The 26,541-nt window shown below is 36.7% G+C and overlaps 1 protein-coding gene across 1 annotated transcript in view; it reads right to left on the minus strand.

The window, feature by feature from the left end:
• stag1a (stromal antigen 1a) overlaps positions 1–26,541 on the minus strand; it is a 58,921-nt gene that overhangs the window by 14,029 nt on the left and 18,351 nt on the right. The window contains 17 exon segments of the mRNA XM_033988139.2: positions 365–658; positions 1,370–1,462; positions 1,613–1,716; positions 2,994–3,111; positions 3,252–3,366; positions 3,490–3,597; positions 4,935–5,014; positions 5,092–5,190; positions 5,277–5,400; positions 5,489–5,562; positions 6,160–6,311; positions 6,943–7,147; positions 7,355–7,431; positions 7,521–7,617; positions 8,375–8,530; positions 8,959–9,079; positions 10,280–10,484. Coding sequence (XP_033844030.1) covers positions 365–658; positions 1,370–1,462; positions 1,613–1,716; positions 2,994–3,111; positions 3,252–3,366; positions 3,490–3,597; positions 4,935–5,014; positions 5,092–5,190; positions 5,277–5,400; positions 5,489–5,562; positions 6,160–6,311; positions 6,943–7,147; positions 7,355–7,431; positions 7,521–7,617; positions 8,375–8,530; positions 8,959–9,079; positions 10,280–10,308 — 2,046 coding nt within the window. The 5' untranslated portion in view covers positions 10,309–10,484.

The following is a 26,541-nucleotide window of genomic DNA, read 5'->3' on the forward strand; positions in this document are numbered from 1 at the left end:
AGAACCTGGAGGCAAGCAGTTCATCTACCGAGAAATGTTGCTTAGTGCACCCTTAAATACAAACTAGTCTCTACCTCGCTGTGGATAACAAAGACACCACCAGGGAATAGTTGGTGTAAATATAGGTGTATGTAGCTAATTAATCTTGCCGTTAGTGTTTATTAGCCCCTTGTTCCTTCGGGTTTATTTGAGTATCAGGTACGTCTACCCTAATGCGTGGATGCTGTTCATTAATTTGCTTGTCTGTTTCTGTTTCATTGTTGATTTTCTAACTTTCCGTTGGTTAAATCAACTGTTTAGCCCTAAGAGGCAACACTGTTGTGACTTTGGGCATTACAAAATAAATTTAAACTGAACTGAATACCTCCTGTAGCAGATCCTCCACTGAATGTGCGAATCGGTCAGTCATTTCGTCGATGAGCTGCGAGCGTGCGATGTCGACGCGGTTCATGATGGTGTACTCCTCGGAGCACAGGATGCTGTAGGTTTTACTGCAGGCCTCCAACACGTCCGTCTCTATGTGCTTCTCCACCACCAGCCGGATCTGCTTCAACAGGGCATCCAGATGTTTCTCCATTCGACCGGCGCTGTACACGTCCAAGTCAAAGAACTGAGGGATCTGAAGGAGGTTCGCCACTTTCTCTGAGTCGGCCTGGTACTGTAATTATGTAAGTAATGAAAGACTGATTAGGAGAGCTGGGAGGTATATAGAAAAAACAATCATGTAGGATTAGAACATCAAAAAGTCATTGGTGTCTAAACTTTTTTTTTACATATTCGAAGCGGAAGGCAACAAAACGGTGGTCAATACTTTGATTTCAGATGAGTGCCTTGGATATAGTTTTGACGCGACCACCGTACCTTTTAATAAAGCTTGGAACGATAATTTTAGGTCTATTTCACAACAAAATGGGATATTATTGAGGATATAGTGGTAGACATACTTAAACTGCTAAAAAAAAATTTCTTTATGAGATGGTCTGAGGGCCAAAAAAAAAAATGGTCAGAGGGCTGCATGTGGCCCCAGGACCGTAGTTTGGACACCCCTGGTCTAGTGTTATCACGCAATTAGTTGATAAAACTTGCAGTGTAATCCGATATTTAGGGACATTTCTTAATTTTACATTATATTAACTAATTTGTACAATACTTGAGTCTAACCTAGAGCTACATACACATTTTAGGTTGTTTGTAATGAACAGAAAAGTGTGATTTAATTATATTGTTACATGGGGATAAAAACAAAATGTATAAAATATAAATATAAACATTTTTATCAGTTAGACCTCCTTGTGTTGTTTATTACTTGACAAACACATCACTTATGTTTCACTCAGCAAAAACACAGAACCAAAAAAATTTTTTTTACCTTGGACAAAAGCATCGGTAACGCCATGATGAAATGCTCCGTCAGTTTATTTTTATCATCTATCTGCGTCTTCCTCTCCTTCGCCGTCAGCACCTGGACAAACATACAAAATAAACTTTAAGTGTTCAATAAGGAGTAAATACAAGTAAAGCCAATATACCCACATTATAAGTATAAATAACTTCATATTTACTGAACTTAAAAGGGCCCCTATGTTCCAGTAACATTATGAGGCTGGTTTACCCGTTTGCCCGTCCCGCGGCCGACCGGGGGGTGTGCTTCTGCAGCCTGTCGAATTGTGCACACTGTGAGTTCAATCAGGGCACTCTCCTGTCTGTCTGATAACACTGCACAAAAAGATACCAGGGAAATATGAATAATAAAAACAAAAACAAAAAATACAACAGGTACTTGTTCAGGAAAAGTTCACAGAAAGGATGAGCTTATAAAGTGAATGGTATTGTCAATAAGCTCTGTCCACAGCTACTTACTCCTATCAACATCGGAAAATATAAAATAAACAACCTATTCAAATTCAAATAAAATCAAATAAAGACTACCTGATTATGTTTATATGTAGAATACTTTGTGGATGTGCTATGGTGTTTATTATGCCTCAAAATTAGCGAAGAAAAGACAGAAATGAGTCCTCCGGTATAGCATACATGTTGACATCCACCCGCAGCTCCCTGTCCACTGAATTATCTTTAAATATTTATTAATTTTAGTGTGACTCAAAAACCTTATATAGCTACAATTGGACAGGAAGTAGTGACGTTAACAGTGAGGTTGCTACTTTAGTCAATTTAATGGATATTTGCTTTTTGTGTTTCCTTTCTTTAGATTTCCTTAACAAATGTTATTTCAGGATGATATTAACACCATGTAGAGCTATTTAATCAATCAAATTTAAATCAAGACTCAGTGAGCTAATGATCAGCTTTGGTCTTCTTAAAAGCAGTTTGGAGTTCAGACTTTGGAGGAAGAAATTTGATGATAGTTTGAGGAAAAAAAATCTCTTTTTGGCATATTATCCAGACATTTAAGGGTCAGGTACATGCAATATTCATTGTACAGTTGTCCCTCGCTATATCGTGGTTCACCTTTCGTGGTCTCGCTGTTTTGTGGATTTTTTTGTGTGCGATTTTACATGCTTTTTTACAGCGTATGAACGTGCATTGTGTTCTGCGTCCTGATTGGCTGTTGGACTGTAGACCATTGTCCATCAGTCTCCTCCGTGCCGTGTCTCCTGTACAGTACAGAATGTGTTCAGACAAATTTACATAAATGTTGGATCGCAGTGTGACTCTGAAGTGCTGTATTTTTGCAATTTGTTTTCTCCCCGACAAAACCCACAATGTCGATGAAACGTTCTGCACCGACAAAGGCGCCTACGAAGGTTTGAACTTTGAGAGAGTTTAAACGAGAGAGAAATGTGAGAAAATGTTAATGCTTGTGTATAAAGTGTGTGGTGAGAGGTTTTACAGCCAAAAACGTATAGAATAATTGTAAAAAAATAAAGCTGCTACTTCGCGGATTTTGCCTATTGCGGGTTATTTTTAGAACGTGACCCCCACGATAAACAAGGGACCACTGTGTCTGATGTTTGAATGTTGAGTCTTACCCTCCTCTCCCTGCACAGGCTCCTCCAGCAGCAGTTCGGTCATACACTCCCAGTCTTTGAGCAGCTCCTGAGAACTCTCCCACAGCGAGTCCACTAGGTACGCCGCATGTTCATGGAGCTAGAGAAGGACAGGAATAACAACCATGATGATTATTTTACTTGTACAATGATGGGCTTAGTCAGTGCTTGGACATACATCAGCCCATTGTAAATAAAAATATTTTACGCTATAATACAACATCTAATTTGAGAGATTACCTCACTCTCCAGGAAGAAGAGCACCAACATGCGGATGAGGTTTCCATTGGGACTGCTCCTCCCTCTTCGTTTGGCCAGAGCTTCTTCAGCCTGAGGGTCATGACGACTAAACAATCTGAGAAGACGCACAGATAAATACAGTTAGAAGAAAATAAGACAATTAACGCTTAAATACAATAGAACAAGAATATCAGGGTTTTTGCATTCTTTAATCCTGGTTAAATAAACTTAAACTTACTTTCTGTGCAGAAACTCTCCAGCAGCGACAGCCACAGGTCGATGTGCAGAGTAAACCAAGTGGTACACATTTTCACAGTCCTCATTCGACAAGGCGTCTTCACTGCCCCTAAAGAAAAAGTTTTATATTCAGTTAAAACCTTAGTTAATTTTATCACAGCTCATGAACATGTCTTAGTAGCTTTATATGTGGCATTTAAGGGTTGTAAGCATTAACACTTCACTCTCATTGCCCAAATCTGCTGGTCAATCACTTGTTTAAATGTCTGCACTCTATGGGTCCTCTTTGTGTGAGGGAGTTACTGCAGGCCTATACTCCACCCAGAGCCCTGAGGTCAGAGATCAGCTCATCAGCTCCTGCTCAAGACCGGAGGTGACAGAGCCTTTTCTGTGGCAGCGCCCAGACTATGGAACAGCGCCCTCTGCCTGTCAGATCCTCTCAGTGTTTAATCTCCTAAAACTTGAGCTCTTTCGTGGCTTTATTAATTTCTCTTTATTATTTGGGCTGAGAGAAAAATAATGTCCACATATGAGGACATTCGTTCTACTTTTGAATGATTTTGACAGAATATTTGAATAATGATTTGCAAAAACTATTAAGTGCCTGAACACAGCAACATTGAACACAGAGTAAAAACAAAATGAGAAATAACAGTTGTGCCTCTTGGAACAATGTGTCTCATCTGAAGTGCAGTGCAGATATATGCCTTTAACAAAATCCATCTTGAATCTAAATTATAATGTGTTATATTCTTTTGTCACCTTTAAGGGGCAGTTTAATGACATATGTGGACACCAGGACCTTGTAGAGAAAAAAAAATGTATTGTGGTGTAGAAAACCCAAAAATGTGTTGTCCACATGTGTAGACGCCAGGTTCTAGGAGATTAACACAATTTAAGGCTAAAACCCACCTCTTCTCCCTGGCATTTAATACAAGCTAGACAGGATTTCTTGGTGTTTTATTGTTCTTTTCCTATGTATCGTGTTATATGTATATTTGTTTTTGTTGACTTTTAATGTGAAGCTCTTTGGTCAGCTTAATGTTTTAAAGTTTTAAATGCATTATGCAAATAAACTTTAAGTGAACTGAATAATGAAGGCTGATCAATAGGAAAAGTGGTTAGGGAACAGAAGAAAACCACTGTTTCACAATAAAATGATATCCCTAAACTGGTAGATAGTCAATACATATCATTATTCAATTACATTTTGACATATTATCCACCATTATTTGTTAGGCTGTCATAACTGTACGGTAAATGGTCACGTTTTTATATAGCGCTTTTCCACCTTCAAGGCAACTTCACACAGATTTATACACTAATGTACGCAGACACAGGGAGGCGAGGTGGGTTATGATGACATGCATCTGCAGGAGCTGGAATCAAACAGCCAACCTTCAGATCAGTGGACAAACACTAACTACAGAATCCTGAATGACTTACTGTAAAATAAGAGTGACCAGTCTGATTGCCTCCACAGCTACATCATACTCCTTATCCAGAGTCATGGACACTATACGATCCTTCAAAACAATACAAAATACAACATTAATAAAACTTTATAGAGAAGTCGTTTTAATAATTAACGGTTTTGTTTTACCTTAAATCGATTTGTGAAAAGCTCAAGTTTAGGAAATAGTTCTCTGTTTGTATAAAGGTTTTGCAAAGCCTTCAGGCACTTCAGACGCACCTCTCCTTGCTGGAAAAAATAACATACATTATTAAGTCAATGTTTGTTTTCATTAATTGTAGAGTATAATTTTCAAATGAAGGTGTTAAACTGACCCGATCATGTAGTGTCCAACCCACGTACTTTAAATAACTGTCATTTAGAAAGGCATCACTGTACATCTTCATCCAAACTCCGATTTCTTCAATACAAATGGCACGGATTTCTGCAATGGCGTCCCTGTTAAAAGACAATTAAATTAATAAAATGGTTAGCTTAGTCTGAAGTTTTCTTTGGCTTTATCTGTAATGTTTAAAGTGGTTTGTACCTGTAGCGATGCACAAAGATACCCTTGAAAATTGAGTTCATCATGTTTTCTATTTCATCTTGGTTTTCTTGAAGCTGGAAAAGAAAAAAAAACAAGCATGTAACTCAAATTAAAATAACACGTAACACATATTTACAACAAAGTAAAGTATAGAAAAAAATACAGAAATAATTCAATCATTTATTCTATAGAAAGTTGAAGAACTTTGATATCATGTAACCAGGATAATTGAAAATGAAAGTTAAAGAAAGTTTTTCTGGGGGTTATGATTCCTAAATGTGCAGTTCGGAGCTTATATCTATGGAGATGTTACTTAAGAATGTTCCACAGTATGGCATTAAACATATATAGCATTTATTCAATCACAGGTGCTTTTAATGCGCAAAAAAAGTTACAGGGGGATCGCCTTTCAACATAACTGAATTTAATGAAATACAGTGGAATATTTCAGGCAAAACAATAACATCACCATGGAGACAAGCCGGCGGCATGTCCTCCATCAGAAAAGTTACACATTTGTACTTTAAAATGGACTAGGCTAAGAGGATGACGCTTTTTGCATGTACTGTCACTTATTTATGTCGTACATTTTAAAAGACGCATCTTAAAGGTAAAAAAAGGTAAAAAAATAGGAATAATTTGAGTATTTCAGACTCCGGTTTTGTCCTCACCTCCTTCCTCTTTTGCAGCAGCAGCTCGAGCTTCTCATTGGCTCGTTTCCCCGCGATCTTGTTCCTCTCGGCCTCGTACTGTCTCTGAGTGTTGTCCTGATGGATGCTCAGGTTCAGCGCCACGTTCACCAAAGCCGTCATCAGTTTCATGGCTGTGGACGCACAAATATACAGAGGATTTTAGTTTTTTTCATTGCTAAAAGTAAGACATTAAAGTTGGTTTTATAAAGAGTGTAAAAATATGTGGCTTTTTTATTAACAGGTTAAAGCTCTATATTCACATTCATTTCATGTTTTGTAATATGACATTAAACTTATCTGAACTGAGACAAGCCCGTAACGCCACCACTAGGTCAAGTCAAAGGTCAGATCTGTGCAGAGGTGACCCCACTCACAGTATGAATGCATGTTTTTCAAGAGACTTTGCAGCAATAAAACGCTGTAATTTAATAAGACAGATCTATTCATCACATGTTGTGGAACATGTGATGGAGTTTAGAAACACAGTGGAGCACTTCCTGTATTACCAATTGATGACATCGCACGGTGGAACAGAAAGTGTTTTCTGTTTGAGAGAAGAACTCAGTCTAAATACACAGAGTTTGTGTGTTAAACATGTGTGAATGAAAAACAAAAAAAAAAAAACAACTCCAGGTCTGTTTGTGATGAGAAAACAACATTATAAATCAGAAAATATCACAATATGAGCCCTTTACGTACGGCAAGTTATAAAAACGCTTCTTTAATTTATAACCAGATTAGTAAAAACACACATAACGTTACCTGCGAGTGTGGAGGTGTGTCTGAAAGCTCGGACCTGGGAGTCTGAGAGTCCAGTGAGCAGCGAGATCACGGTGTCCATCATGTACTCGTCGTAGATGATGCTGTACTGACACTGGCGAATCAGGACCGCGATAAACTCACAGAAATTATAACGAAACTTCTTCCACATGGGACCAGGCATCGTCAGGGGGTAATCGCCACTGTCCTGTAGGGGGAGACAGAGAGGGTTAAAGAACCAGTTGAATTACGTGTTGTTGTTGTTATTATATTGAAAATAACACAGCGTTGGACATTATTTTGGAACTATTTTACATTTAAGGTTAATCTCTGAGGATAATTGTATTTCCCATACCCTTTTCAGTCAATAATCAAACAATATTTAGCTTTTAATATAATATTTTAATACTTTTACCTCATCAAACTCCTCAGTCATCTTGCGAATGATCTCAGCGTTTTGCATATTTCTGAACATCTCGATCCGTACGGTGCCTGGTTACCGAAGAGAAGAAAGGATTGTTAAAGAGGTTTTACGTGTGGACTATAGTGTTTCTGTAAAGATGTGTGCATTTAAGTCGTACCTTTGCAACCTGAACACTGAATGAAAAAGTTGATGAGGTCGAGAAGAGCCATGTCTCTGTCCTGTTTATACGACTCGATCCAGTCGTCCACCACACACTGGGAAAGCACAAGGAACATTTAATACAATACAAAACAAAACTAAATTTATATATGCAATCGTTTATGTTGACACGGCGAGTTATAATATTTAAATAAAACTGTAAATGAAGAAGTATTTTTATGCTAAAGGTGTTTGTTTGAAAGAAAAAAGAATAAACCAGGACCAAATTTACATGAATATGTCTAAAACAGTACAGTGGTCCCTCACTTTTGCGGTCTTGCTGTTTCGCATATTTTTTGTGTAATTTTGCATGCTTTTTTAACATTGTCTGAACGTGCATTGTGTTCTGCATCCTGATTGGCTTAGGGACTGTAGACCATTGTCCATCATTGTCTCCTCCATGCCGTGTCTCCTGTACAGTACAGAATGTGTTCAGACAAACATAAACGTTGGATCGCAGTGTGACCCTGAAGTGCTGTATGTTTGCAATTTTTTTCTCCCCGACAAAACCCACAATGTCGATGAAACGTTCTGCACCGATACCTACGATTGTTTGAACTTTGAGAGTGTTTAAACAAGAGAGAAATGTGAGAAAATGTTAATGCCTGTGTGAGAAAAGTGTATAAAGTGTGTGGTGAGGGGTTTTACAGCCGCAAAACAGAGAATAAATGTAAAAAATAAAGCTGATACTTTGCAAATATCACCTATTGCGGGTTATTTTTAGAACGTAACCCTGCGATAAGTGAGGGACCACTGTATAACAATATTTTTGCTTTATAATCTCCTTTATGTGTTACTGTCCTTGGCGCTGACCTGCATGGCGCTCTTTCCCACTTTGACCACCTCAAACAGCGTGACGGGATCTGCGTTGTCCCCGTTGTGTTGGGCAACTCCATTGGCTTTGCCCCGCCCCCTGGACATACTCATGGTCTTATCAGTCGGAGATCTCCTGGGTTTTTTATTAGACACCTAGACAAAGAAAGTTACTTAGTTCTTCTTCAGCTTTAATATTTAGTTTCAAAGGTTTAAATATTAGATAAAACTGACTCTTATGAGCTTTAAGTCATGTTCTGATGCTGTTACCTCCTTAAAAACACACCTGGAGTTGTGTTTTGTTTCATTCACACATGTTTGAGTAACACTTTATTATTAGTCTGTCTACATCTCCAAAGCTCAAAATGCTCTGTTCCACCTTGTGATGTCATCAAGTGGTAGTTTTCAAGTTAACAGCTACGTTTTACCTTTAGTTCAGTCGTGATAAGTTAAATGTGTGTGAATAAAACAAAACACAACTCCAGGTCTGTTTGTGACGAGGAAACAACATTAGAACAGAGATCAGTAAAAGTTTAAAGTTACATCCACTGTAAAAGTCTGCTGTTTTTGTGTGCGCCCCTCACCTGTGCTTGTTTCCCGGGTCGTCCTCTCTTCTTTCTGCCTTTCACCTCCGGGTCTTCGATCTCGCTCATGCTCATGCTCAGACTCACGGCGTCTGTGGCTCCCGACTCATTAGACGAGTCCCTGCAATGAAAAAACACAATACTTTAGTTTTGAATCATAATATAACAGATGAGAAATGATGTGAATGCAGCAGGGTTTCCTCTTTCATAATGTGGAGAAGAGTTAAGTGATGAGACTAAATATACACTGAAATATTGAAAAATAAGACACAACAGAGGCTAATCTGCTATGAGGAACCTAACCTAATGTTATTATGCAATTACACAAATACTGAAAAATGTATTAATAAGGTTTCAGTTTATAAAGTTTACAAACTCACATTAAGATAAAATTATATGTAAAATGGTCATGATTATTTAGGTTCCCATCAAGTTTTTAGCATTATATTTTATAGATTTTGTAAAAGTCTACGTTTGAGGGAATATATAGATTAGATAGATAAAAAGTCAAATTAAAATTTCTTCCACAACCAAGTACCAATCCCACTATCACAGACTATTCACCTCACACAGAGGTGACCTTTCTCCCCCAGAGAGCCATTTGGAAACAGTTTCCAAGGAAAAGAAAATACTTTCTGACATCTAAAATGAAGATAACACTGTATATATTGTTTTTGTTTTTTTTTATCTTTACACTTTGTATAAACTATAATGTGTTGCTTATAAAATCCATGAAGTACTACAGAGAAAATTACATTTTATTTATGTAATGAACACATTTTGAACATTCTGGAAAAAAAACAAACAAAACACACACAGAGTTGAAGGTCCCTTTCAAATGAATTAAAAAGCTGAACATAAAATTGTCCACGTAGCAAATAAAAAATGCTGTGAGTCGTCATCCATAAATATCTCCTGTGGGCTTTCGGAGCGTGTAGCGGAAAAAATAATATAATTTATATTAATATTTCACAATAATCACAATAATCTTCCAATTTACAACTACAATAAAAAAAGAACTAACACACACACAACACAAAAAAAAATATACTATTTTCCAAAGCCACACAGAGCCACAGTGTAAGGATGAACAAGCCGACCTCTGACCCAGCACATACATGAACTGATGGTGATACAGAGAGAACATGCAAACACCCTGCAGGACACCAGCAAGAATCAAACCCACAACCTCAATATTGATGCTAAATATACATTTATTCATACCGTCATCAACACTACACATTTACTGCTTATTTACATGTTTTTTTACATGTTGAACCATCAGCCAAAATAATAAATACATAATAAATATTAAACTTACTGTAGCACGGGTAGTTCTGAGGTGATCATCTCGCTCGATTGGTTGTTGACGATGCAATATTACTGTATGTGTTGACTCCACGACTGGAGGGACAGGACGGGGCAGGACGGGACAGGACGAGTCCACGTCTGGAGGTACGGGACGGGGCAGTGGGGAAGTGTCTGGGCAAGTTCCAGGAGTCACTGCACTTAACTCTCTCCAGCTCCTGAAAAACACAAAGAAGAATCAGATGAGTCTGGGAATATCTCAACAGAATACGTACAAATACTACAGGAGTGGTAATGGTAGTAGTAGTACTGGTGGTACTGGTAGTAGTGGTAGTAGTAGTAGTAATTGCAGTGACAGTAGTAATAGTAGTAGTAGTAACAGTGGCAGTAGTGGTAGTGCTGGTGATAGTAGTAGTAGTAGTAATGGCAGTGACAGTAGTAGTAGTAGTAGTAGAAACAATGGCAGTAATAATTGTAGTAATAGCAGTGATAGTAGTAGTAGTAGTAGTAGTAGTAGTAGTAGTAGTAGTAGTCGTAGTAGTAGCAGTAGCAGTGACAGTAGTAGTAGCAGCAGTAGCAGTAGTGGTGATGGTAGAGGTGGTACAGCACAGTCCAGCAGTGGTGGATAAAGTACTCAATTCTGTTACTTAAGTAAAAGTACAGGTACAGTAAAAGTATTAATGCACTTGTGTAAAAATGTACTTCAAGAGTAAAAAGTAAAAGTATTTCACGCAGATTTTGAGATCTAATAAAGCTTCAAATGCAGCTATTTTGACAAAGATTTTGTTCAACAGAAACACCTGAGCCAAACAACAATAACAAAAGTACTTTATACTTTTCAGTCCTGTTCAAAAACATAGTGGAGCAGAAAGTACAGATACTGCTCTCAAATGTACTGACGTGAAAGTAAAAGGTATCCACTTTAAATACAGATACATCATTTTTAGTTACGGTAAGTACTTTTACTTCACTAGGTTCCACCACAGGGTAACAGTAATAGTAGTAGTACTAGTAGTAGTTTGTAGTAGCTAATACGTTGTAGTGGTAAGACATGGTAATAAAAACACAGCCGTCAAACGTAACAACAGTCATTAAATAAACAATAATGTGTTTAACAATGCAGTCAATTATAATTATTACTGCAATTACCAACAGTTTATGTTTATGTGACGCAGTAAAAATATTTAGACGTCATAAATCAAAGTAAAGTGCCCTGGTGCCCTGGCCCCATGAATCCTGTTAAAATGGCCAACACTGAACCAAATACAAACAAATATAGGTCAATTATACCTTTGTCAAAGTAATAAATGTGTGAATATTTTGACAGAAATACCACTTGTTTCCATACAAAACTACGGCAACAAGAAAGGGTCAAAACTAGTAGTAACTACTAGGTAATTGTCACACCATAGTTTTAAGAACAGCTTTAGACTCATATTATTCTTATAGCGCTTTGAGATTGAAACTAAATTCACCTTGAAATATACAAATATGTTCTTAAAAATACAAAAAATATATTTAAAAAAAATACAAAAAATATAAAAAATATACAAAAAATATGCAAGTGCCTAATCTTTCATTACAAGCTTTAATAGCGCAAAAATGTGATCCAAATAGTTAATTTAATTCCACCCTGGCTGGAAAAGTGAGACAAGGAGGACACCAACTGGACACAACGAGAACTGCACCTTCAGAACATTGTAAAATGAGCTGTTGTTAAAACTATTTCCAAAGGTCACAAAATTAGAAAAACTGTCATATTTATATTCATAAATTTAGTTTTATAAGATTAGAGTCAGAGAAGTCAGAGAAGGTGTAAATGACAAAGTTTGACATTTAGACATTTTAATTTGGCAAAAAACAAACAAAAAAAACCAAAGATAATTGGGCTTGTGCGATATTTTGTTCAAAACGTGCAAATTATTTACACAAAAATTATGGGAAAAAATGAAAATACATGACGTAATCTCTGTTTTATTTGGGAAATGATGTAATCACGCTGTAACAATCCTCATATCGTTTGCGTTGGGGGTAAAATTAGGTCAAGTTATTACATTAAACTGGACCAGACTATTAATTGCATGGTTGGTTCTGTTATAATTTAAATATGCAAATGAACACACAAGGCAAAAGGTGATGCAAAACCCAACCTCACAGCTAGGGGCAGCATGATCCACAAAGTTCTTTACCCAGGCTATTTCTCCAAGTGGATAATTAGGTTTAAACGCAAAAACGTGAGCTTGGCAAAATTAGCTCCACTTTCATTTCATCCCTAGCTTGTGTTTGTGTATTTTTGCAGCATTTTTGGGAGTTAGTTGGGTTTTTTGTAGCTGTTGTGTGTGCCATTGCATTCATGTGTGTTTGAGAGGAGCACTGGGCAACAGTAGGGGGCAGGCTAAGAGAGTGTGTATTTGAATACTGACTTGTACATGGTGTTTGTACTGAGGTGAGGGTGAGGTAGTAGTACTAGCAGTAGCACATGTATATACAGATGTACGCCGGGACGTCTGTCTGCGGGTGTCGTACACACACGAGGCTGCGACATCTCTGTTATGTGAGGAAGAGGGGTTTTCTGAGGGAAGACACCGGCAAGAACGCAATTTCACATGAAAAATAATGACTTTTATACTTATATTTACGTGTAGAGAAAGTATAGACCTATTTTTGTGCAAACTGGTAACGCTTTTGTGGCCGAATAGAGCTTGAATACAGCTTGAAATTGCATTATGTTGTTTTGTTTTTTTTATATTTACGTGTTTATATTTGTTGTTTTTTGGTGTCATACTTGCAGATCTGGGGCAGGATTCAGATTTTCCTATTGATTAAACTCACAAAAACTCACAAACCTGATCATTTCTATCAGTGACTAGACCTGAAAACTCACTGTACTACAATAAAAACCTGCATTTTAACTCCTGGTATATTCATTTTATCTGTATTAAATATTACTGACCCATAAAATGTTGCGTCGTCATCAAATCCAGCGATTGCACAGCCCTTTTTACCTATCTAAAGTGGGATAATAGTTAAACATTTTGGATAAATCAGATGAAGTATGGGCAATTTGAAACCTTTTTTAAGTTCATTTTATCAGTGACACTAAATATGACATGCAAATCCTACACACAAGCTGTAGAAAAGACAAATTTATGCATTTTATTTCACTACATCACTACGTCTGAAGCGCGTGGCACCTGTGCACTCATCCTACGTTACATTTTAGGATTATAACGTGACTTTTGGACACGCTCAACTTTGTAGATCTGCACAAAAAAACAAAAGGATCCACAAACGTTACTCTTCCCACTCAGTCACAGCAGCAGTGTCAACAGAAGGACATGAATAATTTGTAAAAATCTCCAGACGTGAGGCTCGCTCATTTTTTTTATATGATTCCAGGTTCCCCCTTGACACAATGCAGTTTATATTTTACCTCAACTGAGATTTTGGTTTGCTGAAGGTGCATCAAGTCACTTTTCTGTCCACCTGCTTGTTATGTTATGTCTTTGCCCTGAAATATTCCACAGTACGGCTTTAAACATATCTATATCTGCATTTATTAAATTAGATGTGTTTGTATCGCAAAACAAATAAAGTGTAAAGTGTAAAACATACATATTATTATTATTTCTTTATTTATTTCATTTTTTATTTTTGTATTAAATGCAAGACATACAAACATAATGACCATAACAACCAACCAAAACCAATTTTAAAAAACTTTTAAAAACATGCATATTTCCTGTGAGCACGGCAGCCTCTCCACAGGTGTGTTCTGTAACTTTGCTCGTCTCCATGGAGATACACAAGGCCTGTCAGGAATAATTACTAAATCGATTTATTTTTCAATATATTTTGAGGCTCATTATTTATCGTGAGTAATTTTTTAAATAACGGTTGAGGGTTGGATAAGTAACATCTACAGCTAATTATTGGTTCATTTTGCGATTTTTGGCCTTTTAATGTTGCTGTTATTTAAAAATAGTTTACTGGGATTATTTTGCTTTATTTTAATCTTAATCTGTGGCATAAAGTAGATTAAATATTATCGTTTATCGCAAAAATTCTCTGTAACGATATACGGTGACAGGCCAAGATTCACAGTATGTTTCCATTCCATACTGCGGAACATTGCAGGCACAGTATTAATATCTCCAAAAAACTATACCATAAAAGTTACACAATGCACCTTTAAATTAAAAGTTTCAGTGTGTTCTTAAATTGCGGGGCATGCCTGGAGTACATGTTGTTAACAAGCACTACTTTAATATTTTAAATCAGAAATGAGAGGGTTGGATAATAAACGGTCGGGTTGTGTGTAGAAAATGTAAAACTGTAAAACAGATCAATAATAAAACTGTGACGAGGGAATAAAGTTTATATTTAATGTATGAACCTGCACATGTAAATGAGTAATGTGATACAAAGTGTGATACCAGAGGCTGAAGTTGTGCTGTGGCTCGAACCCTACAGTCTAAGACAGGGGTGTCCAAACTATGGCCCGGGGGCCAAATGCGGCCCTCAGAGCAGTTTTTATTGGCCCTCAGACCTCCTGCTGATCTGACCCAATTGATCATACACAGTATTTTTAACAGCAAATTAAACTATTTCTACCACTATAACCTCAAACATCACATTCCAGTGTGTTACAGACCTAAAATTAATGTGTTTAAAGCCTTATTAATCCACAGCGACTCTGTCAAAGCTGTGTGTAAAGCACCGCACTGCACTGATCACCGGTCTGTGTCCCCTATGTTTTTAGATGTGGCCCTTGATAAAAAATAGTTTGAGCATCTCCGGTCTAAGCCAACAAACATTTGTCTATACTCCAAATGCATAGCTTGTAAATTTACATTTTAAAAACACAAATTGAAACTATAGTTGAATTGTGATCAACTTTAAAAAGCATTAAATAATAAATACAAGAGACCAGAACTACAACAGGACTAAACCAAGTCTACATCAGGACTGAACTGGGACCAAATCAGGACTAAACCAACGTGTCAAAGCAGCAGCTCACATTTTAGCACCTGATGGAAAAGAAACAGGTTTGTTGTTGCAATACCTCAAGTCACCACCAGGGCAGGAGAGACTGTACAAGGGATTAACTCAAACAGGACAGGACCTCTGCAGTTATCCCACACCGGCTGTGTACTTTTATGAATGGAGAGGGAGTATTAGATAGAAACAAGCAACAGCCTGGACCATCTTTGACAATGAGAATTTAAATATATGAAATAAGAGGTCTATAAATTAAAAAAACAGCTTTTAAAATGAGCCAAGAGAAATATTACTTAAAATATAAATATGACCATAGGGTTTTCTCTTGAATGTTGTGAACAGTGCAAAAAAAAGGCAAACTACTATTACTCCTCTGTCCCATGTGTGTTTAAGAATGAGAGAGAGAGAGAGAGAGAGAGAGAGAGAGAGAGAGAGAGAGATGGGAAAGAAGGAACAGAGGGAGAGGAGGACATGGGAAGAGAGTGAGGGAGTGATAGAAAGAGAGAAAGAAAAAGGGCACGAAAGAAATAAGTAAAGATGGAGAGAAAGAAGATGGTAAAAACGAGAGAGAAGGGGAGAAAGAAGGGGAAAGAGAAGAGGGATGAGTGAGAAAGTAAGCCAGATAAATAAAGAGAGTGAGAGAAAGAGAGTATGAAATAAGTAAGACAGGAAAGAGGTAAAGGAAGAGAGAAGATAGTAAGAAATAGAGAGAGAAAAGAAGAAAAAGAGGGGGAAAGAGAAGAGGGATGAGTGAGAGAGTAAGCCAGATAAATAATTAAATAATAATAAAGAGAGAGAGAAAGAGAATATGAAATAAGTAAAGGAGGGAGAGAGGTAAAGGGAGAGAGAGAAGATAGTAAGAAAGAGAGAGAGAAGGGGAGAAAAAGAGGGAGAGAGGAGGGATGAGTGAGAGAGTAAGCCAAATAAATAAAGAGAGAGCGAGAGAAAGAGAGTATGAAATAAGTAAGACAGGAGAGAGGTAGGTAGAGACATAAAAAAGAAGATAGAGAGAGAGCGGTGGAGACGTAGACATCGCGGGAGCATCCTGGAGCCACTTAACATGCATGACAGGAGCTCGGGGAGGCAGGCCGGCGTCGCCATGGTAACGGTGCGGGTCATAAGCCCGGCAGCGGGGGCCATGTTTGATTGGCTGAGAGCAGAAACGCAGGAGGGGTGCAAAAAAAGAGGGAAGGAGGGGGGCACGGAGATAAAGATCCAATCAGCACTGCATTTAAATGACTTATAGACAGTCAAAGGTACAGTTGAATGTATAACTTAAGTATTCTAACATCATTTATACTGAATAAAATGAGATTATGTTTGATTTAAATGGAAAATAGGGCGGTTTGATTATGGTAAAAATGATATTGCTTTTTTTTTGCACATACCTGAACAAACATCACAAATATTTAAAAAAAATATTAGTTCCAGACTGTAAAAATGAACCTGTTGAGCATTAAATTAGCAATGTTTCTACACTTTAGTTTAAAACCCAAGTTCTGAGTGGCAAAATGAGGGCACATATTGTACTCAAACTTTAAATTTTGATAATTGCACAGAAAGTCAAGATTTAATATATGTAAACATGTAGATACAGCCAGTGAGGTGTGTAATTGCAGTTTTTTGCAAACTTCCTCAGTAAATATTTGGATTTCAAAGTAGTGCCAGACCTCATGGTGCTAAAACCACAAAACTTGGACTTTAACCAACATTTCTTGACCCAAAAGCTTCACGTAAAATTATGGCACGTTATCCATCATCAGGCGTTTCAACAATAAAGTTACACTGGCGTTAGTCTGAATTATTTGGCAGTTTGAGCTTTAAATCTGAGAGCGGAAAAAGTGAAACAAGTCCCAGGAGAGCGGATAAGAAAGGGACCGTGTCAAAAATGAAAAGACATTCACTAACAAAATTAAACAAATATGAATAATTTTGTGAAGAGGGTAAAAGACAGAGTTATAGCTGTAATATATTTGGTTTTATGCAAAAGAAATACACTGTAGGAATCAAATCAACTGGGGAAAAATGCTTTAAACATGTCTGAAAATAACCTTGGTGTGAGAATCTTCTTTATAATGGATGTTAAAGGCCTTAAGCTGCCACGGAACCAATAAAGACGTTTTATAAAAGGACAAAACCAACCAAACTCAAGTGACAGCGGGTGATGTGAATTTAAGGACTGCTCATTAGTGCTAAGGGTGGTCACGTGATGTACTGTTTTTTTAAAGGTTTTGGCACCATTTTCCTACCAGTGGAGGCAGAACAATGGTGCCATCTGCAGTCCGCCTTCTTCAGGACAGTATACCAGGTGTGTGAGAGTAAAACGGCCCCCTCATCTTGGTTTAAAGTCCTGTGGGCACATTTTCATTTTTGATTTTGTCCAACGACTCTCGCTGGGCACTCCCTTAGAGATAAGGTGAGAAGCTTGGTCACAGTGGAGGAGCTTGGAGTAGAGCCACTGCTCCTCCACATCGAGAGGAGCAGCTGAAGTGGCTCGAGAATCTGTTCAGGATGCCTCCTGGACGCCTCCTTAGGGAGGTGTTTTGGGCATGTCCCACCGGGAGGAGGCCTGGGGAAGATCCAAGACATGCTGGAGGGACGATGTCTCTCGGCTGGCTTGGGAACGCCTTGGGGTCCCACCGGAAGAGCTGGAGGACATGTTTGGGCTGAGGGAAGTCTGGGAGTCCCTGCTTAGACTGCTGCCCCCGCAACCCGGCCCCGGATAAGAGGAAGAACATGGATGGATTGATGGAGTTCATCCTTAATCCAGGGACAATGTGCATTTTCCTCTGTCCCAGCGATGTCTCCTCTGTTCCAGGTCATAATGTGGTTCTCATAGCAACATCACGTGACCACTTTGAAATAGACTAGTGAGCAATCGAAACTGTCAAGTATGTAAACAAACTAAACCTTGGTCTGAAAAAAGACTCTTTTAAATGAAATGATCAGAAAACCAGATGAGCCTCAATAAACTACAGGTGATGTGAATCTTTAAACACCAAACATGCATTTCAGTGTTTGGAGAAAACGTAAAGATCTGCTGCCATGGTAACTCTGCGGTGTCACTCGCAAACAGTTCAACAGTAAAGTAAGCTGCAACTTCCATCTGAACTAAACTACCAGCACTTCCTTTCAAATATAACCATAATTCTATCATTATACTATAAAATTCTATTCTTTTTCTAGTATAACACCAAGAAGCAGTAAGCAGAAGTCCAGATTTCAATTTTAATCTCATTTAAAATGTTTCTGCAGGGCTCACAAACCTAAAAATGCTCATATGTAGACCATCACCAAGGCAATTAACTAAATCTCGCAATGTTTCCAGACCTCTAACACATTCATTTGTACTGTGCAGTGCTATTTTGTTTTTATTTCTAACCACATTGTTTATAAAATGGCTTAGAACATTTATTGGAATAAGATTAGACGATGTTTTTAATGTTTGGAGCAAGTTCATCATTGGCTTAGTGAGCTAGAGACAACTTAAATTACTTTAATGCACAATGAAAGACTGTTAGCACGATTATTTTCTGGCAAGAGTCTATTGCTTTACATCTTTTGCCGCCAGGAAAGAGTTCTTAATAAATTAAAAGAGTGTAAATAAAGTGTTTTTGTGAGAAGTGCGTGTTGAACCTGTCAGCCTTGGGTTAATTACACATCAGTTCCTGGCTTCCTGTTATGTGCAACTTGTTTGAGGACTTTTTCTCAAACAAGTTCTCTCAAAAGATGTAATTTTTTTTTTTTTTAAATTGTTAATTGCTATGGCAACAGTCCCAGTTTCTCATCACGGATAATCATACTGATCTGACATCTTTTCGTTGCAATGTCGTGGACTTGCATGAAGTTTCTACAATCATTATTATTATTATTATTATTATTATTACACAACATTAGATGACATTAAGTATCATTATAAAGCAGAAAATGGATCAAATATATTAAAATAACACTATGGTTTTCAATTTGGTAGATTTTTACAGTTTTTCTTGAACCCTATTGCTATATTTAGTCAATTTTAGCCTTAATTTTTGGTCAAAGAGCAGCACCGTTTTGGCAGCTTTCACTTCAAAAAACCTTAGTTAAATTAAAAGTACTGTCAGTATTAAAATATGTCAGGAAATCCACAATATTCAAGCCAGTTATCAGACATTTTTGTATTTTCCATGTGGTTTTAAACTTAAGACACATAAACTGCATGGTATTTTCCTCACAATGATAAAAAAAAAACCTAGATTCCAGCAGTCACAGTAGAAGCAGTGTCTATTCCGAGATCTTGTTTAGCACAAATACCTCTCAGAATCACTCACACAAATGCACACACTTTGCTTCCCGCTTCCTCGGTCCCTGCTGGCCAATTCTTCACTACTGTAACCTGCACTGTCTGCTATAATTGGTCATTATCTCCAGAGACAGTGGTGGAGGCCAGCGCTGAGCAGCTCTTATGTAGCATTCGGAGCTAAAACATACAAGGATTCAGCACTGATAACAAAAAAAGGGCAGTTTGTGTTACTATTAACATTTGGGGCGAAAAAAGAAGTTAAAACCCCCAAAAAATAAGATTATACAGGGGTCAGGAACAAAAACAATACAAATTCAAGTTGTTGTCAGGTTAAAGGTGTACTCCGGAACTTTTCTTTGTCTAGAATTATCCAGAGTGTGGCATTTAACCTACATATTTCCATGGAGACGCTACCAGTTACAAGTCCACTGTGTCCCGTCAGTGTTTTTTAATTACTCAAAACAAACCTGAAATTTTATAAAAAAAAACAAGATGAAGTGGTTTAATGCTAGACTCTGGAACATTTCATGCAGAGAAATAATATCAATCTTTTTTTTTTCATATAATAAAGTGAAAAATGGTCAGTCTGCTCTCAGATTGGCACTTTCTTCGAGGTTTGTGATCAATAAAGAGCTTAATTATGAGTCTGATCTGATTTATGTGGGAAAAATTGACTCGTTTATAAGAATAAAGTCAAGATTAAACAATAAACCGGTTTAGATTATGCGTCAAATTGGACCGTATGCTACACACGGTTATTATTTCAGCTTCAGAATCTGTTTAAAATGGCTCCAGGATCATTAGAGTCTGAAAATTGCCTGCGTCGCAACTTTTAAAATTGATTTCCACCTGTCAACCACAGAAAGTCTGACAGCACCACTTCAGTATGAGCTCAGAAACAACTGGATATTTAAGCAAATCCTGCAGAGAGACGCAGGAAGGAGAATGAGCAGAAAACAGGAAAGAAATATAAATAAACAGAGAGAAATACAGAGAAACAGGTGAGAAATAATAAGAAATAGAAGAGAAATGTAAAGAAAGAGGAGAGAAATACAGAAACACAGGAGAAAATAAAGAGAAACAGGAGAGAAACATTAAAAAAACAGGAGAAAATATATAGAAACAGGAGAGAAATATAAAAAAACAGGAAAGAAAAATAGAGAAATATTAAGAAACGGGAGAGAAATATTAAGAAACAGGAAAAAATATAGTAAAATAGCAGGGAAAAATATAGAGAAATATTAAGAAACAGAAGAGAACTATAGAGAAATATAAAGAAAAAGGAGAGAAATATTAAGAAAAAGGAGGGAAATATAACGAAACGAGAGAGAAATATAGAATAATATGAGAAAATATATAGAAACTGTGATGCTTTTGTCCAGTTGCGTCACACTGCACATTTTGCAAAAAGTTACCAGTTTTGATAGAGGCTTTTCAGTCAAGTTAAACAAACCAAAGTGGGTCAGTTTGTAGAGTTTAGCGCAGTTCTTCTTCAGTCTAGGTTGCATTCACGTAACATCACAATATTGCAGATTGTTGACTTGGTTTATCGTTAATATCTCTGTATTTAATGAGTCTATTCACACGAAACAAAAACTGACACAAAGTTCAACATGTTCAGTGACAGTTGGGCTATTAAACAAACATTATTTAAATCCAAAAGTGTGATTCTCGTCAGTGAAAGACTTTAAATCATGACGTTAATATGGCACTTTTAGAGTCAAACCTTAATATCAATAAGGTTCAACATTTGTGGATTTTTTATTTGAATATTTCTTTCAAAAACACTAAATCTCCCATAGTTATACAAATTACAAATATACAAATTCTAGAGTATCCGTGAACACAGATTATTACCTGTATTAGACCCGAGTATGAAACGTTCAGGAGTTACTGACACGTCAATAGGATCGTAACCACTCGGCGCTTTGGAGAGGCAAAGGCTAAATTGAATTTGAGAGAGAGCCAATTCTCAATTATTTGAAAAATGATTTCTTTTTAGTGCAAACGCTCGGTTTCAAAAGGGTCAGTTTCCACGGCAACAGACACCACAGCCTCAAATCAGGGACAATTTTCAAATTTGTGATTTTATATTTGACGACGCTGATATTAAGTGTTGACTTTGGGATGTGTGTTATTTTAACTCCATCAGCCAATGAAATGTCCTGTTTGCAGAAATGGTAATATCGACAACATTTTGAGGACTTTTCCAGTTCAGAAGATATAGTTTGTTTTTTGTTCATCACTAACACTTTTAATTTTTCATCATTCTGAAACCCCTGGATAGCCCACATTAGTGCATTTATTTTAATGTGTTGTAATTTCAAATATTTAAAAACTTCAGATTGGTTAAACTTTGTCTTTGAAAGCTCGACATGGGAGGAATCAGAGTTTACTTTTTCCCTTTTTTTCTTTTATTTTTCAAGCAAAGCTATCCAGAACACTAATGCAAAATTCAACATTATCTTTGAACATACCCCACATTTGTGCATGTATTTTCCAAACAGAGCCTAAAATTGTGTTTAATGCATTGTAATTTCAAATATTAAAAAACTTCCGATTGGTTAAACTTTGTATTTGAAAACTTGACACGGGAGGAATGTTTTGGGTTTTTTTCCGTTTTTTTAAGCAAAGTTAGCTACAACATTGATGCAAAATTCAACATTATCTTTGAACACAGCCCACATTAGAACATGTATTTTTCATACAGAGCCTAAAATCTGTTGTCATTTCAAATATTTAAAAACTTCAAATTGGTTAAACTTTGTATTTGAAAGCTCGACATGGGAGGAATCAGTTTACTTTTTCCCCCCCTTTTACACAGCAAAGTTAGCTAGAACATTGATGCAAAATTCAACGTTATCTTTGAACACAGCCCATATTAGAGCATGTATTTTCTAAACAGAGCCTAAAATTGTGTTTAATAAGTTGTAATTTCAAATATTAATAAACTTACAATTGGTTAAACTTTGTATTTGAAAGCTCGACATGGGAGGTCTCAAAATTTACTTTTTCTCCCTTTTTTTAAATTTATTTTTTAAGCAAGAACATTGATGCAAAATTCAACATCATCTTTGAACATAGCCCACATTTGTGCATGCATTTTCCATACAGAGCCTAAAATGTGTTGTCATTTCAAATATTTAAAAACTTCCGACTGGTTAAACTTTGTATTTGAAAGCTCGACATGGGAGGAATCAGAGTTTAGTTTTTTTTCCCTTTTATTTTTTAAGCAAAGCTATCCAGAACACTGATGCAAAATTCAACATTATCTTTGAACACTGCAGATCATTTCATCGCTTTCTGCCCTAAAGTTAAACCAAACCCCAGAACAGCCCTGTCCTTTTTTTACTGGGTTTTCCTCTGACCGTGTTGCAGCTGCTGTGGTCTGCATACTTTACAACCGCACTTTACGATTGAGTTAAGCTCCTGCACAAGACATGGACTGAGAGGTGGTTAACCCTGACCAGCGTCCCGGGACTGCAGCCCGATCGGTTTAACTGGATCCATTTCGTGTGACCTAACGCGCTCATAAGATTCAGTGAAACGACAGGGTCAAACCTCGATGGCATAAGTTCAAACAGGAGACAATGGAAGTGCCGCATCTGCTTTGAAAACTTGTATACTTTTGCGCTTTCTGCCTCCGCCTGCACCATCACGGTTTCATTATTCTCTTGCAAATGTGAATTATGCAAGTTTATGATTTTCAAATTGCATAACTTGTTTACAGATATTATTCTAATGTCTTTTTTAACCTGTTCGTAGAGCTTTCGTGACTCTTTTCAGCGTATTTATAATTCTTTGTGTCTATTTTCGAAGGCTGTAGGTGTAAATTGGCTTATCTTAAACGTGACAGGCGGATGGGTTTGATTGACAGGTGGATTAACCAATCAGGGACAAGTATAGTCTAGTCATATCAAAACAAAACGGCTGATTGGACGAGAAAAAACAGTGACCAGACTAAAATCCCTCTGTATAAAACAAACAGAAGCCCTTTTTTTTTTTTTTTAAATAAATAAAATTAAAATAATACAAATAAAAAATTCTATAAATAAACAAAGATATGGACATTTTGAATAGAGAGGATTTTGGAAAGCTACTATAAACTGCTTTTTTATAGTTCCAATTTTGATAGAATGCTATTTTATCTTTGCTATTTTTACGGGTTGCATGAAAATAAAGCACTTTGTAGAATTGTTTTGAAAAGTACCAAGGTTGAAAGTTATTCTGGGCATCTACACCTCAACAAAACCATTTCATAACCACTTAAATCGCACATTAATTATCTCGAGGAGCTGTTTGTTCAGTGTCCTGTCTCGTCATGTGCCGAGACTTTTAATTACCATAATCAAAAGGGTGCTTGAACCGCAAATCCATTCACCAGTTGCTCCACGTCACATTATTGAGCGTTTATTGAGTTTAGTGTTAATGCAATAACGGCCAGTTCATTATTAATTACGGCCGATGTAATCAAATATATGTGCCTGAAGTGGTGTGTTTGTGGATTCAATGGAGCGTGTGCAACGAGAAGCAACAAACACTGACCAACGAAGCGATTTATTAGCCAGTCTGAAGTGAAGGATGCGTTTATGGTGTTCGTTTTGTAGGTTTTTCAGTTTTAAAAGATCGAAACGCTAAATTGCTAGAAGGACATGCAGATTTCTTGAAAGGATTCAGTGAATAACTATACGGAATTACACAATACGGTGTGGATTTTTATAGATACAGTAGAAAACCTTGTGGCTTGTCGCTCTTCAAATCGTGATGTGTTTTTTCTTGCCAGATTATAAAAAGCTGCTATTCGAGAATCCGTGGGCCAGTGGTGCAAGTCCAAGGCCACGCTATGTAATATAAACAAAGAAATATCTGCGTCTAAGCAAACCTGCTGTAAAGAGAGATAAATCAGTCCAGAGCAGGGACAGGTCATGTGATTTCAGTCATGTGACCGAGAGAGACAGAGCACTGGTGTTAGGTTCAATGCAGCGACAGAAATGTGTCAATCAAAAATAATGATTAGAGTTGAGTCCTTGAGTACTTTTGGCTTTTGATTTTCTTCTTAAAACTTATAAATATTGTCTCTAACATAGCAAAAGACGAAGTATCAGACCTGGACGACTGAGAGTTTATACAGATATTGTCTCTGAAAGTGTTCTGTTATGCCATTTTTTCCCCTAAATCTTTACTTGTATTGATGCGTATTATCATCTATCTCTTTGACCTAATTCCTAAATCTTTACGTGTATTGACATGTAAAATTATCCATCTCTTTGACCTAATTTTCGTGATACTATCTGTTGATTTGCACATGTATTTCTCGTTTGTTATCTTAAAAAACGATGTGTCAAGCAGCTTGGAGTCACTTGGACTGGATTCAAACTGGTACGATTGTTTTGACGGTATAAATGCACGGTTTGTATGTTCATTTGGAGGCTAAGGGCGAGACGACACTATCAGGGACAACAGCTCTTTGACGATTCTGCACGATTGATTCACTAAATCAGATTTTTTGATTCAAGACAACTTCTCTCTTGACTTGTTGTGGAAATCAGACTCCTTTTGCAGGCTCGGATGAACGTTGAAGCATAGACAAAGAGGTTATTTCTCGCAAGAAGTAGGTCCGACAGAAAATCTACCTAATGTCAGACCCTGAATGATGGAAAGAACCAGTTTTATATAGTTTGAGATGAATCAGAGGATGTGCATTTTCAAAGTAATATGTGGTCAGACGAGCTCCTGGAGGCTTCATGAGCTGGATCACCTCAAGGGTCAAAACATTTCAAAGGAGAGAGATCTCAAAGCCAGTGTTTGGTCTGATTGCACATGCATTATAAATAGTAATATATGTGCTGATATCTTGACAAGATTTGACAAGCAATTTGACGAGATCAGCAATCAAAAGCAAACATAAAGGTTTACACGAAAGGTTTTCTAACACTGTCTTTAACGACCATATCAAATAAGTTTTAGTTATAAGACCAAGTGATTTCTAAAAGGTAAAATAATCTCACAATATTTGAATTTCCTTTACAAACGTTATATTTTTTAAGGTTTCTACTATTAAAAATTCCACAACTGTTCTATAAAGTTGTGTTGGACTAGATGTGGTCCAAATATCTCTTAACATCGTCGTAGGTTTTTCTTGTTTTTTATGTTTTTTTTGGAAGAGTAAACATTACAAGTAAAAACATAACAAAATGCTCACTTAATCCACAGCGTTTAATTGTGTATTAAGAGATTAAGAGATGCCACTGTTCTTTAATTAATGCATCCAAGTAATTTAATGAATATAACAACTTAATATCTCCACCGTGAGAGGAATACACGGTATCTTAACTTCTGCAATAGATTAAAAAAATTATAATAATAAATACATAAATAAATAAAATAATAATAATAATAAATCAAATATTTCTAAAAGGTAAAATAATCTCACAATATTTAAATTTCCTTTACAAACTTTATTTTTTTTAAGGTTTCTACTATTCGCCAACAGTTGCAGTGACTCCCAGACTCCCCTCACCCCAGACACTTCCTCCAGATCCTTCTTCCACAATGTTGTAAAAACTAAATTAGCTATTTGCAAAAATCTAAAAAAGACAAACATGCATCCACATATATTTACAATTATTAACTGTATCACAAACTAAGTTAGCTATATCTTTAAAATAAATAAAGACGATAACACAGCAAAAACCAAGACTTAACCCACAAAAACTAATCTAAATCTACAATATGGTTAAACAATCCTGCACTGCAATAAATAAACAGCAGAATGAAACACTTAAGTACTTAGTCTGCGTCTGTAATGAGTCATAGAAGTTATTAATTCAACCATTTTACGGCTTAAATCTTATCGCATAATCCAAAAATAAAACATTTCTCAGTAGTGCAAAGAAAATAAACTGCACATATGATAAATATTGGTCCCAAACTTTTCATATATTGCACAAAGTTGATGTAATGATTATTATGTCACTGCCCAATAGTTATTA

The sequence above is a fragment of the Periophthalmus magnuspinnatus genome, chromosome 22 (genome assembly GCF_009829125.3).
Source record: "Periophthalmus magnuspinnatus isolate fPerMag1 chromosome 22, fPerMag1.2.pri, whole genome shotgun sequence".
NCBI lineage: Eukaryota > Metazoa > Chordata > Actinopteri > Gobiiformes > Gobiidae > Periophthalmus > Periophthalmus magnuspinnatus.